The sequence below is a fragment of the Xyrauchen texanus genome, chromosome 22 (genome assembly GCF_025860055.1).
Source record: "Xyrauchen texanus isolate HMW12.3.18 chromosome 22, RBS_HiC_50CHRs, whole genome shotgun sequence".
NCBI classification, from domain to species: Eukaryota; Metazoa; Chordata; class Actinopteri; order Cypriniformes; family Catostomidae; genus Xyrauchen; species Xyrauchen texanus.
This window is the reverse complement of record NC_068297.1, coordinates 37946347-37965401: the sequence shown is the minus strand read 5'-3', so window position 1 is coordinate 37965401 and position 19055 is coordinate 37946347. Positions and strand designations below refer to the sequence as shown.

Below are 19055 nucleotides of genomic sequence, written 5' to 3'. Positions count from 1 at the left end.
CTTATGTATTCTATAAACAAATTAATCTCCATTGTGGTTGGATCAGTCAGTGTGAGCCCACTTCAGACATTCATCATAACAAATCTATTCCCAGAGGCCTTTTTACCCTATAGTTAAATCCAAGCAAAACCAGACTAACTACCGGAACGCACACAATGAGCTTTGTGTACAATCATAGATCGCACAATCTAAATGTAACATTCGGGACGTTCTTTGGGCTTTATTGCGTCACAATGTCTGTGGAATGACGCCGGTAGAGGGCGCGAGCGCTCACTCGGCGCTCACATAACGGAAACTGCGCGTGAGAGACATGCGCGTCAAGCGGAGAGAGAAAGAGAAAAACATTTTTGCACGTATCAAGCTCAATTTCACCCGTTCTGCTCGATAGCCCTGCTGTTAACTTCAACTTTTACCGTCTTTGTCCATGCAGTGCTTCTTATTTTCCCGCAGAGATGCGAAACAGACAGTAAAATTCGTAAAATGTAGAATGTGAAATGAAAACAGGATGGAAAGTTTTCAAATCCAGCTGAAGGAGTCTGTTACCGAGCAATGCTTTACTGTCGATGTTGTCGAAAAGCTTTGAAGAAGAAACTCAGTGTTGAAGTCTTTGTTTTGCATTACTAGTAAGCGTTTTTCTTTTATTTTCTGCAGTTCACTTGTCAGGGAAACGCCTTTCAGCATTAAAGGTATTTTTGCTCTCTTTTCCTTATCTGTTAGTGGATGCATCAGAGGTTTCAAAAGTTTTCAGATTCAGTTGTTCATGATGCTCGATGATAAAGCTTGAACAAAGACATTGTATAACTTTTTTTGCTGGTGTTTGTGGTCTTGTGCCAGTTATGCGTTCTAAGGTGGGAGGGTCCCCAGATGTGCTTCCAGATGTGCGCTGCCGTTCTTAATAGCAAAAGACAAAAATATGCAAAACTCTTCCAGAACACAAAACGAGATTGAGCTTCACCCTTACTTGAAGGTTTAATAACTCTTTATGCCCTTATAGATATGGTTCCTTTGGTCATGGAACATCTGGAAATATCAGGGAATTTTAAAATGGTAAATTTCTATAGCGAATATACATTTTCTAGTTATATTGTCTTAATATTGCTCTTTTGTAGAGCAGCAATCCCCAAGCAGGGGTACTCGTACCCTGGGGTACATACACACAGTAAGTTAGTTCCAGGAACTATTGAGATTTTGCGTTGTTACTGTAAATATATAAAACAGGAACTTAAAAGAATATTAGGGCTGTCAAAAAGTAAATTATAAGGACATCTTGTATATTTTGAGTTTGAAAGTAATATTTCAGGTGTGCTAGGAATTTTCCTAACGAGGCTGTGAGGGTATTTAAGACAAAAAAACAAGCTGGACAACACTTGTGTAAAGCTTGTGTAGATGTTTGTGAGCTAATATTTATTTTTAATGAATCGGTCAAACCAGTTCATAAATATCAATTGCAATTGAATCAATCTGAAATGTTTAAATTAAAATTAATTTGTCAAAAAGTGTGGGAACCCTTATAGGAACTACTGTACCCCCAATTCAGGGAATGAGGATATGATCTAAAATGTTTTTTTTTGTTTCAGTCAGGAATGAGAAGCTGGTTTACAATGGCAGTCACTTTGTCAAGCATCACGCTGACATCCTGACTGCTCGGCCGTGGAGAGACACTTTTAACAATCCAACATGTGCAACACATGCTGGATACTGCACAGACAGCAGTGAAGTATGCTATCCGGATTGCACCTTGTTCATATTCCTAGCACCAATTTCATTACTTTGTACATCACGGATTACGCATGGCTGTTAGGACAGAAGGATTGTGTGTTTAATTAACTAGTGGCACAGTGGACATCAGCCACGTTTTCTGATCTAGTCACCTCCAGTTTTACACAGAGGCCCCTTCAATCTGCGGTGGAAACTAATGTCTGCCAGTAGTAGCACGTCTCCTCTGACCTTACCTAAACCCTTCGTCCACTCTCAGCATCAGACTGCACCCCCTACCCCCACTCCATCACCCAGCCCACCGGTGCCACTCTGTGTCCGCCTCTCCAATGGGAATCACAGTGTTCCGAGCCCCACTAGCTCCATCCATGGAGTCTCGTTCCTCCTTCAGATCGGACTTACCAGGGAGATGGTCACCCTGGAACCGCACGATCTGTCGCTCAGCTCTGTGAAGGATTTGGTCTGCTCCATAGTCGATCAAAAGGTAAAAAAGTTATATTCTTTATTTTCATAGTCTAGGTTCACTTAGTAATTTATTTTTTTAATTTAAAAAGTTTTACTTCTATAGAATTAATAGTTATAATGAAACTATTCATAAAATTCAGTAATATCAGCAACCTTTTAAAAGCTTTTTTATTCTACATGAGGTGGGGGCGCCCTCATGGGGGCAGCCATGCTAGCATCACATCACCAGCTGAATACTACTTGCTTAATCTCAGTAACCGTCCTGTTATTGGACACTTTAATTTAAATTAATCTTGGTTTACTGTGCATAGTGAATTTCTACAATGACAATGGTATGACATTGGTTGTCATGTTGTACTTTAATACACAGTCACATTGTGTGCAGAAAACCTGAATCTTAATTTGTAGAGAACCGCTCAAACATTGTTGTGGCGGAGCGGAGGGCGGGACCGGGTGTGTAGGATCATGACCCGGCCCCGCCCTCCGCCCTGCCACAATTGTTTACATTGAGCCCACTTCATCTCTGATCTGTGCGTCGGCTCTTCTTCTGTGAACTGGATAATGACATGCAGCGCGTAAGCACCTTCTTATTGACAGCCTTATCAAAGTCTGCTGTTTTGATTACTGAATGCATTTGTCCTGAAATGGATTATTCGACAATCGATGAGCTTAATTGATCAAATTGTTTACGACAATTAATCGATTTTCGATTAATCATTAACATCCCTAACTGTGAGTCAATGTAAGTTACTTCGACATACTTCATAAAATTACTTTTAATGCGCTTTTAAAGACCCCATGAAACCAAAGGTTTTGTTTATTCCATGTCTGTTATTTTTGAGGCCATCTAAATGCTATAGGAATCCTAAAAGTTCACAAAGTTAACGTTTTGCTTATATGCACATCAGAGGACGACCAATAGTGGATTTTGCAGATGGTTGAACTAAGGTGGTGGGAAAGGCCATCAAAAAATTAAAAGAGAATGTAAAAAATGCTTGTTCTTTCCTTACTATGACAGGGATGGACAAAGAGTCCTAAATTAATAAAATCCCAGATGCAGTTTATTGTTCAACCAAAATAACCAGAAAATAATCAGATTTGGTGCATGATACAGGACTTTTAAGTACAAACAAGCCCGTCCAAACAAGTTCCAAAAATCAACTATTGCACCAATATATCCGTCTACCTCTAATACTCATATCAAATTTGCAGTCCAAAAATGTTGATGACTCATCTTGCATGTACCCCAACTTTTTGTCCAACATATTGCTCTGAGAATGTGCCTCTACCTAAAATCACGTCCCTCTAACTAGCAATAGAGCACGCAACACAACTTTTTCAGCCTTCTTGGTTCCGGGAGTGTCATTAATTTCTTCCATGAGGATTTTATGAAAGTCTTCATAAAAATTTTCTAAGGCATGAACTAAAGCAGGGAGCAGGAAATCGCTGGTTAGCGGGTCCCTGTTAGCCCCTGATGGTAGATGCAGTAACTACACCCTCCGGTGCTTAAACCTCTGGGGTCGACGGACGCGCCGGCGGGTCCTGCTGAATTTTTCCGTCATTACAGCGGAAACAACATAAAATTCTCAGTAATTTTTGGGCATACAGATAAGGGTAAGATATCATTAGAGACTATAAAGGGTCTACTTTTATTTGTGTACACTCAGAATAACAACAAAACCTTGTGCTTTTGTAAAATAAAGAAAATAAACAGATTGAGCTGTAAGCAGTCTCTGGGTTTGCAAGCACATATCTGAAACACGTCACAAAAATTAACTGAAACTCCGCGAATACTTATCACACAAACATGAAACATATGTCTAAAGAAAGCTTAAAATGTATATTTTTAAATAAAACAATTCAAATTTAAAACAAATATTCCCCTTCAATGTCATTGGTATGAAACAAAGCGATGTACAATTTCTCCTGGCTTAGCTAATTATCCCTAATGTGATCACACCCACGGGCAGAGGGCGCTATTCATATGGTAATGTGCTGAGGCGATCAATGCAAATGGTAAACGCTCCCGACTGTGCCGTAAAAACAAAGTGCATTCACTTTTCTACGCGTTTGAAAGACAGCACGATACACAAGTGTGAAAACTCCTGGATAGTGATGAAAAGTTATAATTTTCCTCAGAAGAAGAGCGGGACCCCGATGAATGTTTGTGTTTTGAAGAGAGACTTGATACAGCCGAAGATACAATTTCGGACGAGTAAGTCATTTAGTTTTACTTACATTAGTTGACATGCTATTTTATGTAAACATGTACATATTTTACTAGTGGGAATGTTTCCAGACTTGCCAGCCAGGATTCAGAGTTTACATTTTTTTAAATATGTCCTAATAAGCATGTTTTAGTTACATTTAAATGCTGTTTTGGCTAAAGCAGGTATTTAAAATGTATGCTGTATGATATAAATATGATATTTATTATGATATAAAAATAATATGAATGTTTAGATTATATTTTAAGTAGTGTTTATGCGGCCTCATTATCATCAACAAAGCTTGTGCTTGCAAATATGCGTTCAGGTTAAATTAGTAAAATGCACTCTGCAATATGCTGAAAATTCTGCTTTGATCACAAATTGCATTTTACAATATATTCAAATAGAAATCTGTTCTTTTAAATTGTAAAAATAGTTCACAATAACACTGGTTTTACTGTATTTTGGATCAAATAAATGCAGTGTTGGTGAGCAGAAGGGACTTCTTTAAATGGTAGTGTAGGTCTAAAATTAAGTAAAGTCTTTATGTAAAGAAAATGTATAGTCAGATTACTTCTTTTAACTTAAAACTTGATTTTGATCATTAAGTCTCCTCACATTCATTCTCTTTTTGTCACATTCCTCATCGATAGGCCCAGGGGAGGGGTCTTTTGTCTCCTCAGGTGTGAATTACATTCAATATTCATGATAGTTCACGCCTCCTCACATGTGACCTTTCTAACACTCAAAGTGACTTACAAAAGTTGAATTACTATATTGTTTTGTATGAATGAGTGATCAGGATGGTTTTCACACAAACCATGCATAAAAATACAAACATGTACACACATGTTGCTCACATATTATTGTAGCCCAGTTTGTGTTGAATACAGTGTTATCAGACTTTAGCCATTAATGTGTTTTTAAGCAACTGAAAAAAGCAAAAATGTCAAGGCATGTCAAAACTTCTCCAGGGCCCAAAACACCCTCAGACCCCAGAGGATTAAGGGCTTATTTTCCCATTGACCACGTATTCTGTCTATTTTTATTTTATTTATTTTTTTTACAAGAAACGTGATCGCAAACATTTAATTACATTGTACTACATATTTTTCATCGATTTTCTTGGCGGGCTGCTAAAAGCAGGAAATTGACATCAGCAGTCTCATACTGCTGACATCACAGCTCATGCACGATCCTGAAATCACCGGCCAAGCTCGAGCACCCACTCGTATGATGAAAGAAATAAACTTAATTCACATCCTTGTTTGACAGACAGCAAGACACAACGATAAGACATGTTTACTACACTTCACGCTCATGTTGTGTGCATTTGAATGCCCGAGTAAGCAAATAAACAAACGGGAACTCTTGATTTTGTAGTTTTGTGTAATGGTTATTTAAACAATTATAGTTGCGTGTTAAAAATGATATAGTGATTTTATTTGTAATGCATAATTAATGATACACCAATCTGGAATGATGCCATTATTAAGACAGGAGATTTCATTTGGTGAAGGATAATGAAAGTATGGGGTCAGTAAATTAATTAACTTTAGAAATCAAGCTCTTAAATACAAATTAAATTATTCTAATATAGAATTAGAAGTTTTTATATTAATTTACACCAGAAGCGAATGATCATTACAGGTCAGCAATAAGGGAAAATTTCATCAGTATAAATGCCATAGTGGCTGTCAGAATTGGATGATTTTTGTATTTTATTTTGTATTAAAAGCCGACATGCCAACTTGTGCAGCTTTTAATTGTGCTAATCGCCACACTACAGGGTTGTGTAAAATCCCATGGCTAAGATACTTAATTATTAACACGCACATTTTGTGTTGTGAGGATCACAACTTTACAAACTTTGATTAGAAACCAAAATATATAAATGGGTAGTGCAGTTCTTCACCAGCAATTCTGCCATGAAACATGATTTTGTTATTTTATTTGTTGAAATAATGTTGACTAATGGTGTCACGAACACCGACGAGGGCGTCTCCCTCCCTGGCCTGCGGCGATCGCACTCGCCCGAGTACTAACTGCCTTGATTGTTCCCAGCTGCCTCTCATTACCCGTCTACTTAACCGTGCCTGCGAAGTCCTCGCGAAGTCTTGTTAGCCCCGGCCACATCACTGAGCGTTTCTACTCCTTAGTCTTGTTTATCCTGTGTACCAACCTAGCCTATTCTCCCGACCTCGATAGTTTGCCGCCTGCCTAGTTTATTCCGCCTGTTAACCGTTTTACGATCATTCGCTGCCTGCCCTGACCCACTGCCTGTTCAAGTTACGAGCCTGCCTGTCCTCTTCTCTCTCTGTCTGACTGTTCCCTGACCCTGCCTGTACGACCTGAGTTTACACTTTCCCAATAAACCGCATATGGATCCTAACCAGCCTGAGTCTTTGTCACAAATGGCTACAACAGAAGCATAGACCATCGACTAACAACCTCTGAGCTCATGGTAGGTCTGTCTTAAAAGGTTTATCATTTATTGTTAATAATCAATTTGGCAGTGGAGAAAATAAATAAAATCTTTACTTCCAGAACCTGACTGTTGCGCGTTATATCACCTGCCTCCAACTGGCAGTTGCAGGTAGCCAATCATGCTTCATGGCTATTGGTTTCATGCAGTATTGCTCCCCCTGGTTTAAACTTGTGGTTTTAATAGAAATACGTAAACAGGAAATAAAAATGTGCTTGCTAAGCCATTTCATGGGGTCTTTTATTAACATTTGTGCAGGAATCTAGGTGCTAAAATGATGCTGGTTGATTTTCTTGGCTTTGACTAATCACACACAATCCGCTAACATGTGACAGAGTGATCACTTTTCATTTGGAAGTTGTAACATTGAAAATCTTGAAAATCATCATGAAAACATGTTATTTTTTTATTCTTCTATATTTAGGTTTGACCAAATTATTGTTTATATTTGAAATTCAATTCAATTAATTTGTTTAAAAGGTTAGAACTAATTGACTGAATTGTGTTCTTTCCTGTAATCTTCAGGAAGTTGATTTAGATGGATGAGCATGAAGAGAATTAGTGACTGATTAAAAACACATTTTCATTCAATCTCATCTAAATATGCTCTGATCCACATGAGGTGGGATGCTTGCTGTTAGCTGCACATTTCTGCTGGTCATGGGGTAAGAGTGGAAAGGTGATCACTGTGATTTTTCTGATCTCGGTTATAAACTAAGAGCCATAAAATTAAATAAATCATACCTATCTATCAGCATGGACCCTATCATCAATGACAGACTAAAGCATGCTTGCAGGTAAAGTTATAATTAGGTTAATTAAGATGCTTTTATCCATATATTTATATTCATGAAAGACACAGTTGCCGTGACCTGACATTCAAGGGCACAGTGGAATTATATAAAATGAAATATGATAGCATACATCATGGTCACAAAGATAATTTGTTAGGTTTTAAATTATAAACAATAGATATCAAATTAAAGATGTATTTGGACATTTTCTGGTTGTATAACATTTGGAAAATGGCCATAATTAATGTGACGAGCTACACCTTTGGTTACTGACTTCATACATCCACTAAAATTCACCTTAATATTTCTGAGATCTAGAAGATCTGTAATTTTTTGTTGCAGGTTACATTAGGTTGATACTATATCTATTGCCGAAAAACACAGCTTTGTCCTCGTGGGAATCAAACCAGCAACGTTATGATTGATAAAATTAAATCAGTTGCTTAAATCAGTAATCAGTTTTAATTCTGATCTCAGTTTTTTTTTTCCAGCAATGCAAAGAATCTATAAACTGTAGAGACAACTGATCAGTCAAACTTTTTATTTTGACTCTTTTTTTTACTGATATTGGCTTTTTTGGTTTTGTTTACAAATGATACAGATTATCTATCGATATATCGGTTTTACTGATTAACCAGTGCCTATAATTGTTTTTTGGCAAAAAACTACGCTGATAGTTTTTGCAAAGAAAAATGTGACTATATGGATGCCTCGTCAGCACAAACATCAATCTCCAACTTCAGATCTTATGAATAATAATAAACGTTATTCCTCATTAACGATATAATATGTTGAAATATATAAATACCTCCAGATGCATCCAGATCAGATCAAATGAATGCATTTGAAAAAACAAAAACAATAAAACTTGATAAACCTGACCTCTTGCTTTGCTATATAAGTAGATAATCCAATATTATTTAGCCTTTTGAGCAAAAAACTATTTGCACGTGTAATTTTTTCCCCCCTCTTCTCCCGGTTTCTCTTTGCATGTAAACATTACCAGCGTTATTACCGGCTTATCCAATGCTTGCAAGTGATGTTCACAAATCTGTTTACATTTCGATGTCAAAAGCAGAGAATTATAAGTTTCATATAATCACAGGTTTTGTTATGTTGTCTGTATTTTTATAGATATTAGCGTCTTGATTATGATTATGTCATGCTCAGTGTTGCCGGGAGAGGCTATTAAACTTCCTCACTAATTTGTAGGGTGACGTCGGCGTAAATGAAACAAAATTATTTGATGTACTGTAGCACCGGGACATGACACCGTTGTTTGGCAAATTCAACTAGCTGTACAGCTACAGTACAATCTACGTGGCTTTGCCATCAATCTTCTCACCTATGTACTGTGTGTTGGTCTGTTTTCCTGTGAGCACTCAGCGCTGCCTATTCGCAGCTCTTAATATTGTGCTGCTTGGTTTAAATTACACTATAATGTGTTTCTTTATGTATTGTATGATACATAGGGTATTGAGTTGTAAGCGTCATATCGTACGATACAATATGATACAAAAATTTTTGACACCCCTACTGTGTATATATATATAAAACAGCGCCAACCCACCGAGGCATGGACTGAAGAGGACCCCTGAAAGTGTCCTGTGGTATCTGGCACCAGGACATTAGTAGCAGATCCTTCAAGTCCTGTAAATTGCGAGGTGAAGCTGCCTTCGATCAGACTTGTTGGTCCAGCACATTCCACAGAAGCTCAATCGGATTGACATCTTGGGAATTTGGAGGTCAGGGCAACACCTTGAACTCTTAATAATGTTTCTCAAACCATTCCCGAACAATGTGTGCAGTGTGGCAGGGCGCATTAGCCTGCTGAAAGAGGCCACTGCAATCAGGGAATACCATTGCTATAAATGGGTGTACCTGGTCTGCAATGATGTTTGGGTATGTGGCACATGTTAAATTGATGTCCACATGAATGGCTGGACCCAGGGTTTCCCCAGCAGAACTTACTCCCTCCACTGCCTAGCGCATCATACTCCCTCCACCGGCTTGTTGTCTTCCCACAGTGCATCCTGGTGCCATCACTTCCCCAGGTAAACAGCATACATGTACACGCCCGTCCACATGATTGTGGCCCCTCCCTCTCGTATCATCGCCCCGATTCTTAAGGGCCATCCTTCAGCGAGGCTCACATGCGTGGGCTAGAGAGTGAGAAGAAGCCGGGGAGCCGGCTTCAAATTTCCATGTGTGCACACTGGCATTCTCGCACACCCAGGACCAGAGTGGGTAGTGTTCGGCCGAATTAGATGCGACACCGGACCCGTTCCTCAGACCTCCGTTGCGAATTGGATGTTTCGCCTGGGGAGAACAGCACTCGCCACGGTCTAGAGGCCAGGTCGCTTCCACTCATCTACGTTCATGTGCCCATTGTAGGTGCTTTCGATGGTGGACAGGGGTCATCATGGGCACTCTGACCGGTCTGAGACTACGCAGCCCCATACGCAGCAGGTTGTGATGCACTGTGTGTTGTAACACATTCCTCCTGTAACCATCATTAACATTTTCTATGACTTGACCACAGTAGACCTTCTGTAGGTTTGGACCAGATGGTATAGCCTTTGTTGCCCTCAGGCATCGATGAACCTTGTGTGCCCAACACCCCATCAACGTTTTATGAGAGCTGTTTGAGAGATACTCAGATTCAGTCATCTGGCCATATTTGGATCTCTCAGGTCTTTACTCTTGCCCATTTCTGCTGCATTCAACACGTTGACTACAATAACTATTTCGACCATATAGTTCGTGAAGCCTTCAATGGCTGTACTGGAGGAAATTCCATCTGGTACTGATACAATGGGAGGCTGATCGATGCCTGGATTGCGGTCAAGGGATGGCTCCCTATTGCTCAACTATATTATGTATGCCGATGATCTGGCAATTGCTGCTCACTTAGAGGAGAAGTTTGGGGTGCTGCTGCTGAACCTGGAGCTAGCCACTAAGAGGTGGGGCCTTACCATCAGCCCCACCAAAACTAAGCACCTTCCTGGTTACTTTGTGCCATCGAACACTCCACCCCCCCAACTTCCAACTGGTGATAAAGCAGTTGTGGCGAGAGTGGAGAGTTTCGCATTCCTGAGCAACGGAGATCTCATTCCGAATCAGTCAAGTAGCATTATCTTTTCATCGGTTGCGTAACGCTGTGTGGAACCTACCTGGTCTGTTGCTCCGCACGAAGCTTCATGTCTTCTCGGCCATGGTCGTTTCCTCCCTTCTCTATGCTTGCGAAACATGGACCCCGTTAATGGAACATCTTCGGTTAGAAACATTTAGGCTGGCCTGCCTACGATCCATCCTGGGTTTAACCAGGCTGGATTGTGTGAGTAGCTCACAAATTGAAAGATCTGGACATAGTCCCATCGGTGAGCTCCTACAGCAGGCAAGGCTGCATTGGCTGGGCCATGTAGCCCTCATGCCCAGCCACCGCATGTCTAAACAGCTTTTGTTCGGATGGATTGAGGGGGCTAAATGGGCGAGCACAGGCTGGAGAGGAGATGGAGTGATGTGGTACAGGAGTATGTGGAGCTGAGTGGACTTGACGCTGACTGGTACCAACGGTGTCAAGATCGGCCTCTGTGGAGAGGGCTCGTGAAGGACGCTACTGGTCAGTTGGAGGCAGTCACCCTCCAACAACAACCGAGGGCTGAGGAGCGATGCTCACAACAAAGAGGGGAGCGCTGGATGGCTAAAACTTTATGCAAAATGATGTTTCATCACACTTGTAGTAAAAACCTTCAGTCAGTGATCCGGATAATTAATACATTGCAAAGAGGGTTGCAAGTATCAGAAATATCCACAGTCGCTACCATTAACAAATGAATAGAATTCAACAGGCATATTGTTTTACTCGCTGACTAAAAGCGGTTTATTTGTGCACAGCATAGAGTTACTTGTCACATTTCTTTCATGGAAAATAAAAAGGATTTGAGAAACTGCTTCACACAGTTACTTAAAGCAAATTCTCCAGTTTAAAACAAGCCCGAAAACACAGTGATATGATGTGTAGATTCTGAGGTATTGTAATTTTTACAGAGCGCATTTCACATCTGAACTGCTGAATGTGGTCAAGCGGTTGCTCCCGGGTCCTAGTGCCTACCGGATACTCTGTCAGTGTGAATAATACAGAGATGCGACTAATATGTGTCTTATTTTTATTCTCTCAGCAATGTGATTTTGATGACTTGTGCGACTTCATTTCCGGAAAATACGATAATTCATTAACAGTAATTAAATAATTCACAAATTTCTACTAAACTAAATGTACACTGAACTAAGAATATTTTAAATGATAGGAAACTGACAATACTTTCATTTCTTAAGTGTATTAATGTAAATTATGGTTAAACAGTAGCGTACATCCACATATTATTTGGAAAACTAAACGTACATTTTGCAGTATTAATGTTAATGATTAATCAGTTAATTAATTGTTAATTTCCACGATGATCGATTATAAAATATCTGAAAATAGACATCCCTAGAGGGAACAGTGTCATCAAAATCATGCCCTTGTTCTGAGAGTAGCTTGTGACCTGTGAACTGTGAATAGCATGAGCTGTGCCCTAATTATATGATAAAAGATTATGAATATCAGGTCAATATGCCATAAGAGCAGTGCAGTGATTTCATGGCATGCCCTCAGGTGACCTTGTACAGTTTGTTTGGTGCAGTTCCAGTCAAGTTCACATTCCTGTAGACAAGTGTAATGCTGTTGTTGTTGTCATGAAATTGATGGGCGCTTGTTATTCACAAGGGAAAATTCTTCATTAATATTGTCTGGAATCTTGTAAGATGCTGGCGTTAAAGCAAGAATTTTGGACAGAGACACGGTACAGGCGTTCTGGGCAAACATCATTCATGGATGAGTCATACCCTCCTGTTGACCTGAAAACAGTCCTGGTCACTTGCGGGGGTGCTGTTATGCTGCCTTCATGTCTGTCTTGGCAGTTGCTACTTAGAATAGGGAAAATACCTTGCAGAGACTTATGTGAACAAATGTTTTTTTTTATTGAGTGATGAAAATGGTTAATTGTATCAGAGATTTGCGCTGATTAATTTAAACAGTTTGAATCAAATAAAAAGTGAGCTTACAACTGGTGTCTCATGTGTATTTCGGGCTTCTTTATAATTAAAAGTCCTGTATTGTGTACCACTTTTTTTCTGCTGGTAATTATTGATTGGGATTGGAGTAGCACAATAAACTGCATGTGGGATTTCATTCAATTTACACTTTTGTAGCCTCTGTGTCTGGGCCATTTGGTAACAATAAAAGACTAAGGCAATAGACCTTATTCACACTAGCGCCATCTTTGATTATTTAATAGGAATGACAATGAGGCTGTGAGGGATAGACGTACAGTCTTTTCAATGGCACGAATGGTGTAAAGCTGTATAAAGCACCTAGATCACATCTGATTTTCCTCAACTTATCTGGAGTTCTTTGTATACAGAATGTTCTTGGACAGATATTTTATCAATGCTTTGTCTGTGGAATGATCCAAAGACACTTTAAACTGCAGTAAAGCCCACTGAAGAGATGGCAAGTCTATCCCTCACAGCCTTGTTGACAAATCAAAGATGGCCAATGGCTCCTAATTCATTTTTTTAGTCTGGAGCCCTACATTTCACTCCCCATTAATTGTGTTGTTTAGTTGTGAAATGTTCAGCAGAGAGATCCTTTCACAGTGTGTTGAGATTAAAAGTTGCATGTAATGTGTGACCCATTTGTCATTGAATACGTTCTCTTTTAATACCCTTTCTGTTCTTTAGTCAATTGTCGACCAAAAACAACAAATTCTTTTTTGTATTAGGCTAATCAAGCCTCTGAGGTATAAAGGTCGACTTCAGAGGATCGTGCGGGAGAGAGAGACCGATAACGGTAACACAAGAGTCTCACAGTGATTGGGCCAGACCGGTAGTTCTGGTACCGAAGAGTGATGCTCGGTCCATTTCTGTGTTGACTACCGGAAAGTGAACGCGGTGTCCAAATTTGACGCTTATCCAATGCCGCGAATTGACGAGTTACTTGATTGGTTGGGCGCGGCTCAATTTTACTCTACGCTGGACTTAACAAAGGGGTATTGACAGATCCCTTTAACTCCAATGTCGCGAGAAACGGCTTGACAATATAAATAATAGTTTTAATGATAAACTTAAAAGACAACATAAACACACACGACGGACATGTCCGTTAACGATCTCTCTCTCCCGCACGATGCTCTGCAGTCGACCTTTATACCTCATAGGCTTGATTAGCCCAATACGGGACCGGGTGTGTAGGATCACGACCCGGCCCCGCCCTCCGCCCTGCCACACATACATTGCACAGATGGGGTAAATTAATAAAAGTCCTGTAAACAGTATAGTCCTCTCTGGTTAACATGAACTCATTTAAAGGCGCTGTTTACAGAAATGCAATTTTTTGTTAAAGAGAGGTTTTAGCATGTGTTCAATGTAAATACTTGTAAATAGTACAAATTATGATAAAATTTTTTTGCCAATGTGGGAATGGATTCTAACGCAACTTGAGCCCTTAGACTGATTTTCATGTGAAGGGACCAGGTCGCTTTTGCCATGAAAATCCAAAGGATGTGACGTTTATGCACACTCCTGTTAGCTCCATCACATCACCGACTCCTACACAAACTCAGAGTAAGCCAAAAAAACTAAAACATTTATCGACTGAATCCAGTCTGGCTAAGCTAAAACGTGATCGTAGTCGAGCTAAAACTAGAGTGAACATCGGCAGGGCATTTGATTCTTGGAGGGACCTTCGTTCGGTTTTGGGGATCAAAACTGACCTTGAATTGGCGTTCTTCTTATTGGACAGGTAAGCTTACATATCTGCAAAGCATGTGAAATATAGTGCCATAAGGATTGATTTGTGTAGTTTATTTACCTTGATCTTGCCTGCTGACGCTGACAAATTGCAAGCTACCTTTCTTCGTAACTTACAAATAATTTCAACAAGCTTCCTTTTATACTAAAAGTCAGGTATACAGGATACATTTAAGCAAATATGGAATTTTTTTTTATTCGTAGTACAACATATGACATACAAAACATACAATATGGCAACATAAAATTGCAACAGTAAATTGTCTGGTATAGTTCGGTAGTATGTAGCTGTGTGTGTGTGTGTGTATCAGTATGATAAGTAGTTTTAGTTTAGTCTCAAAGTGTGTAGTTAAACAATCATAACGGTGTAATTTAAATTATGCTACCTCATCTGTCAGCATGATGCCGGTGTTTCATGTTCAGTCTCTTTGTAGGTTACGTCATTGTTTTGGATGCTCGCTTGTGTCCCTATGGAGTGTCTGAGTAACAGGTAGCTGGTTGCAGTTCACTTAACGGCCACAGATGTCATTAATAACAACTGTTTCTGAATCTTACATACTGCACATTTATCAGTAATAATGTATAAAAAAGTATATATAAAATATAATATATTATGTATTGATTGAATTTAATACAATTATTTGTTCATTTATAAAAAGCCATAATGATGAAAAATGTATAAAATATAATTAGTGAAATTAATGTTTTTCTAATGTACCTAGTTGAAAGGTCTCCTGTATAATTAACAGCATTAGCTAGGAGATATATTAAAGAAATTGTAAGCAAAAGGGACATTAAAACATGAATCGATATCGAATCGAAACGAAATTTAATTGAATCAAGCGCTTGTAAAATCAGAATACAATTAAATTGGGAAATCTGTATCAATACCCAGCCCTAATTCTTTATCAAAAGTACACCAAATATGTGCAGACTAAATTGTACATTCAACGATCACAATGAAAACTTAATTGTGACAAATCAGTTTTGTTCTGCAATAATTCTGTTATTGACCGCTCCAACTTTGCAAGATACAGTTGAAGTCAGAAGTTTGCATACACCAGCCAAATACATTTAAACTTAGTTTTTCACAAGTCCTTTAGTAGTAGAAAAAATGGCCTGTCTTAGGTCAGTTAGGATAACTACTTTATTTTAAGAATGTGAAAATTCAGGATAATAATAGGAGAATTACATATTTCAACCCACAAATTGGATTTAGGTCAGGGCTTTGTGATGGTCACTCCAATACCTTGACTTTGTTGTCCTGGAGGTTTGCTTGGGGTCATTGCCCATATTGAAGACCAATTTGCAACTGAGCTTTAATTTCAAGGCTGATATCTTGAGATGCTGCTTCAATATATCTACATTATATTCCTTCCTCATGATGCCATCTATTTTGTGAAGTGCACCAGTCCCTCCAGCAACAAAGCACCCCTACAACATGATACTGCTACCCCCATGCTTCTCGGTTGGGATGTATTCTTCGGCTCGCAAGCCTCACCCTTTTTCCTCCAAACATAACAATGGTTATTATGGCCAAAAATTTCCATTTTTTTTCATTAGACCAGAGGAAATTTCTCCAAAATGTAAGATCTTTGTTCTCATGTGCACTTGCAAACTGTAGTCTGGTTTTTATGGCGGTTTTGAAGCATTGGCTGCTTCCTTGCTGAACAGCCTTTCAGGTTATGTTGATATACGACTCGTTTTACTGTGGCTATAGATACTTATCTACCTGTTTCCTCCAGCATCTTCACAAGGTCCTTTGCTGTTGTTCTGGGATTGATTTGCACTTTTTGCACCAAACTATGTTCATCTCTAGGAGACAGAATGTGTCTCCATCCTGAGTGATATGATGGCTGCGTAGATCCATGGTGTTTATAAATGCGTACTATTGTTTGTACAGATGAACGTAGTACCTTTAGGTGTTTGGAAATTGCTCCCATGGATGAACCGGACATATGGACGTCCACAATTATTTTTTTATGAGGTCTTGGATGATTTATTTAGATTTTCCCATGATGTCAAAGAGGCACTGAGGTTGAAGGTAGGCCTTAAAATACATCCACAGGTACAGTTTACTCCAATCAGAATCGAATTGGATAATTGCCTAAAGGCTTGACATAATTTTCTGGAATTTTCCAAGCTGCTTTAAGGCACAGTTAATTTAGTCAATGTAAACTTCGGACCCACTGGAATTTTGATATAGTCAATTAAAAGTGAAACAATCTGTCCGATTAGAATTTGCCCCTTGTAGTGAATTGTTTATCTGGAAAAGTGTAGCTAACCACAAAAAAACACATAAAATGTAATAATAAACACACGATTCAAAATAAACACTAGATGCCTGAAATTGAAGAAATTGTGACTGTATGTGACAACTGTATAGTCAAATGTAATATTCACTGTGATAATAATAATTAAGCAATAAATCACAAGCAAGACAGCTGTTGAATAGAAGTTGAAAAAAGAGGAGGAGATCAAAACGGAACACTGTAATTGACATGTTAATTGCAGCATTCACAATCTCAAGTATTTATTTGATTAATTGTACAACCCTAATGCAAGGTATTGAATGTTTCAGTAAGCCAAACAATAAATCAAGCAAAAGAGATTGTTGTTTAAAAATCGTCCCTAGGTGTGGATTTATATTCATTTGCACCTTGGTCTCTACAACAATTCATCCATTTGGTGATATGATCTTGGAAAAGTTGAAGAGAATGTAGGCCGTAGGTTTTTCAGAGCTGTTCTGCATCAATCACTTCAAACCCGGAGATGAACAGCAAATGACATCTGCTGAGATCCAGGCGTGCAGGATCATATGGCTTTGATATCGTTGGAAAATATGACTGGTTTCCTCCATCATCCAGGCAATCTTTACACACACATACACAGTCACCCAGCTTCCTCAGTGCTTGCTGGAGGAATGTGACCTGTCTTGGGAAAGCATGAATTCTAGCACTCAGCGAAACGCAGCACTGCCTCAGTCAACAGGGAGCAGACAGGAAAAGTGTTTTATGTGCTGATGCCTCATTAGATATGCTTTTGGATGATTTCTGTATTTGGTGACTATTTACTTGACTGGAGGACGCTTGGGGAAGTGATTCACCACTAGCCTTTACACAAGGCATTTGTTCACATATAAAATACGCCACAACTCTCCATCCCAGCTACTTTTAGACAGATTTATATTTTGAGAGATACAGGCTTCACAGAGCTGCAAAATGCATCCTGCTTGGAAGAAAATAACACATTCTGTTTAAATTATTCATATCTTTTTAAACCATATTTGAGGATTCTTCACAATAACATGATTTTTTTAGACCAATAGTGCAGCACAAAGTTCCTTCATTAGTGGTGCTTGCAAAGCATCACTATTGTAATCTCACATACTTATTATTAGTGGTGCTTGCAAAGCATCACTATTGTAATCTCACATACTTATTAGTGGTGCTTGCAAAGCATCACTATTGTAATCTCACATACTTATTATTTTTATTTTTATTAGTGGTGCTTGCAAAGCATCACTATTGTAATCTCACATACTTATTTTTCTTATTAGTGGTGCTTGCAAAGCATCACTATTGTAATCTCACATACTTATTATTTTTATTAGTGGTGCTTGCAAAGCATCACTATTGTAATCTCACATACTTATTAGTGGTGCTTGCAAAGCATCACTATTGTAATCTCACATACTTATTAGTGGTGCTTGCAAAGCATCACTATTGTAATCTCACATACTTATTTTTCTTCTTATTATTATATCTCCGTACAAAACTTCGGCACCTAACTCGTCCCGCACCGTTTAGCGTAGACCCACGAATGAGGTGTCAAATCGAACGGCCTATTGAGGACACGTGTGCTATGACTTTTATAAGCTGATCGGGTACGGTGTTTGCCCCAGGGGCAAAAAGCGGCCGAAAAATCCCATAGACTTAACATTGCGACAAACTTTGACGCGTCACAGCTCCGAGCGAGGATTTCGCAGAAACATGTGATTTGCCACATTTGAAGAGGCTGGCAGGCTCTGTAAGAGCATACCTCAATATGTGGTAAAAGTTGCACCCCTGGGGGCAAGAGCTGCCCAAAATTGCCCCATTGACTTACAATGGTGTAGGACGGCCCATGAAATGAAATTGCATAGGGATTTTGGATTGAACATAGCTCTGGATCACAGTGTCATAGAGACAAGGGGCGGGCTCATTTTACTCAGATGACCAATCAGTCTCTCGGGATCATTGTGAAGCTATCAAGCCACGCCCTAGCAACAATTTAAAGCACCTTAGCAACAAGTCCCATAGACTTCTAATGAAAGACATCAAAGGGATATCTCCGGATAGAAGTGTCATAGAAACACAAGGGTGGTCTCGTTTGACTCGGAGCAGCAAACAGCCAATCATGAATCACCTCAACACTTCCTAGCCCTCCCTAGCAACCATTGTCGAGCACCTTAGCAACCAAAATCCATAGAGGGATATCTTCCATTCTGAATGTCACAGAGGCATGGGAGTTGGTTTATGTCATTCATAC

General features: G+C 39.2%; 1 protein-coding gene across 4 annotated transcripts in view; it reads left to right on the top strand.

Annotated features, from left to right (window-relative positions):
- The first annotated feature begins 322 nt into the window (after positions 1–322).
- The window catches only part of prkd3 (protein kinase D3), a 97943-nt gene continuing 79210 nt past the window's right edge, over positions 323–19055 (top strand). For 2 of the 4 annotated variants that reach the window (XM_052153828.1, XM_052153826.1), the window contains exons 1-2: positions 323–686; positions 1578–2200. In XM_052153828.1, the coding sequence (XP_052009788.1) occupies positions 1916–2200 (285 nt within the window). In that variant the 5' untranslated portion in view covers positions 323–686; positions 1578–1915. Of the gene's footprint in view, positions 687–1577; positions 2201–6765; positions 6856–19055 lie in introns of those variants that run through there. The other 2 variants (XM_052153827.1, XM_052153829.1) reach the window with 2 other exon arrangements.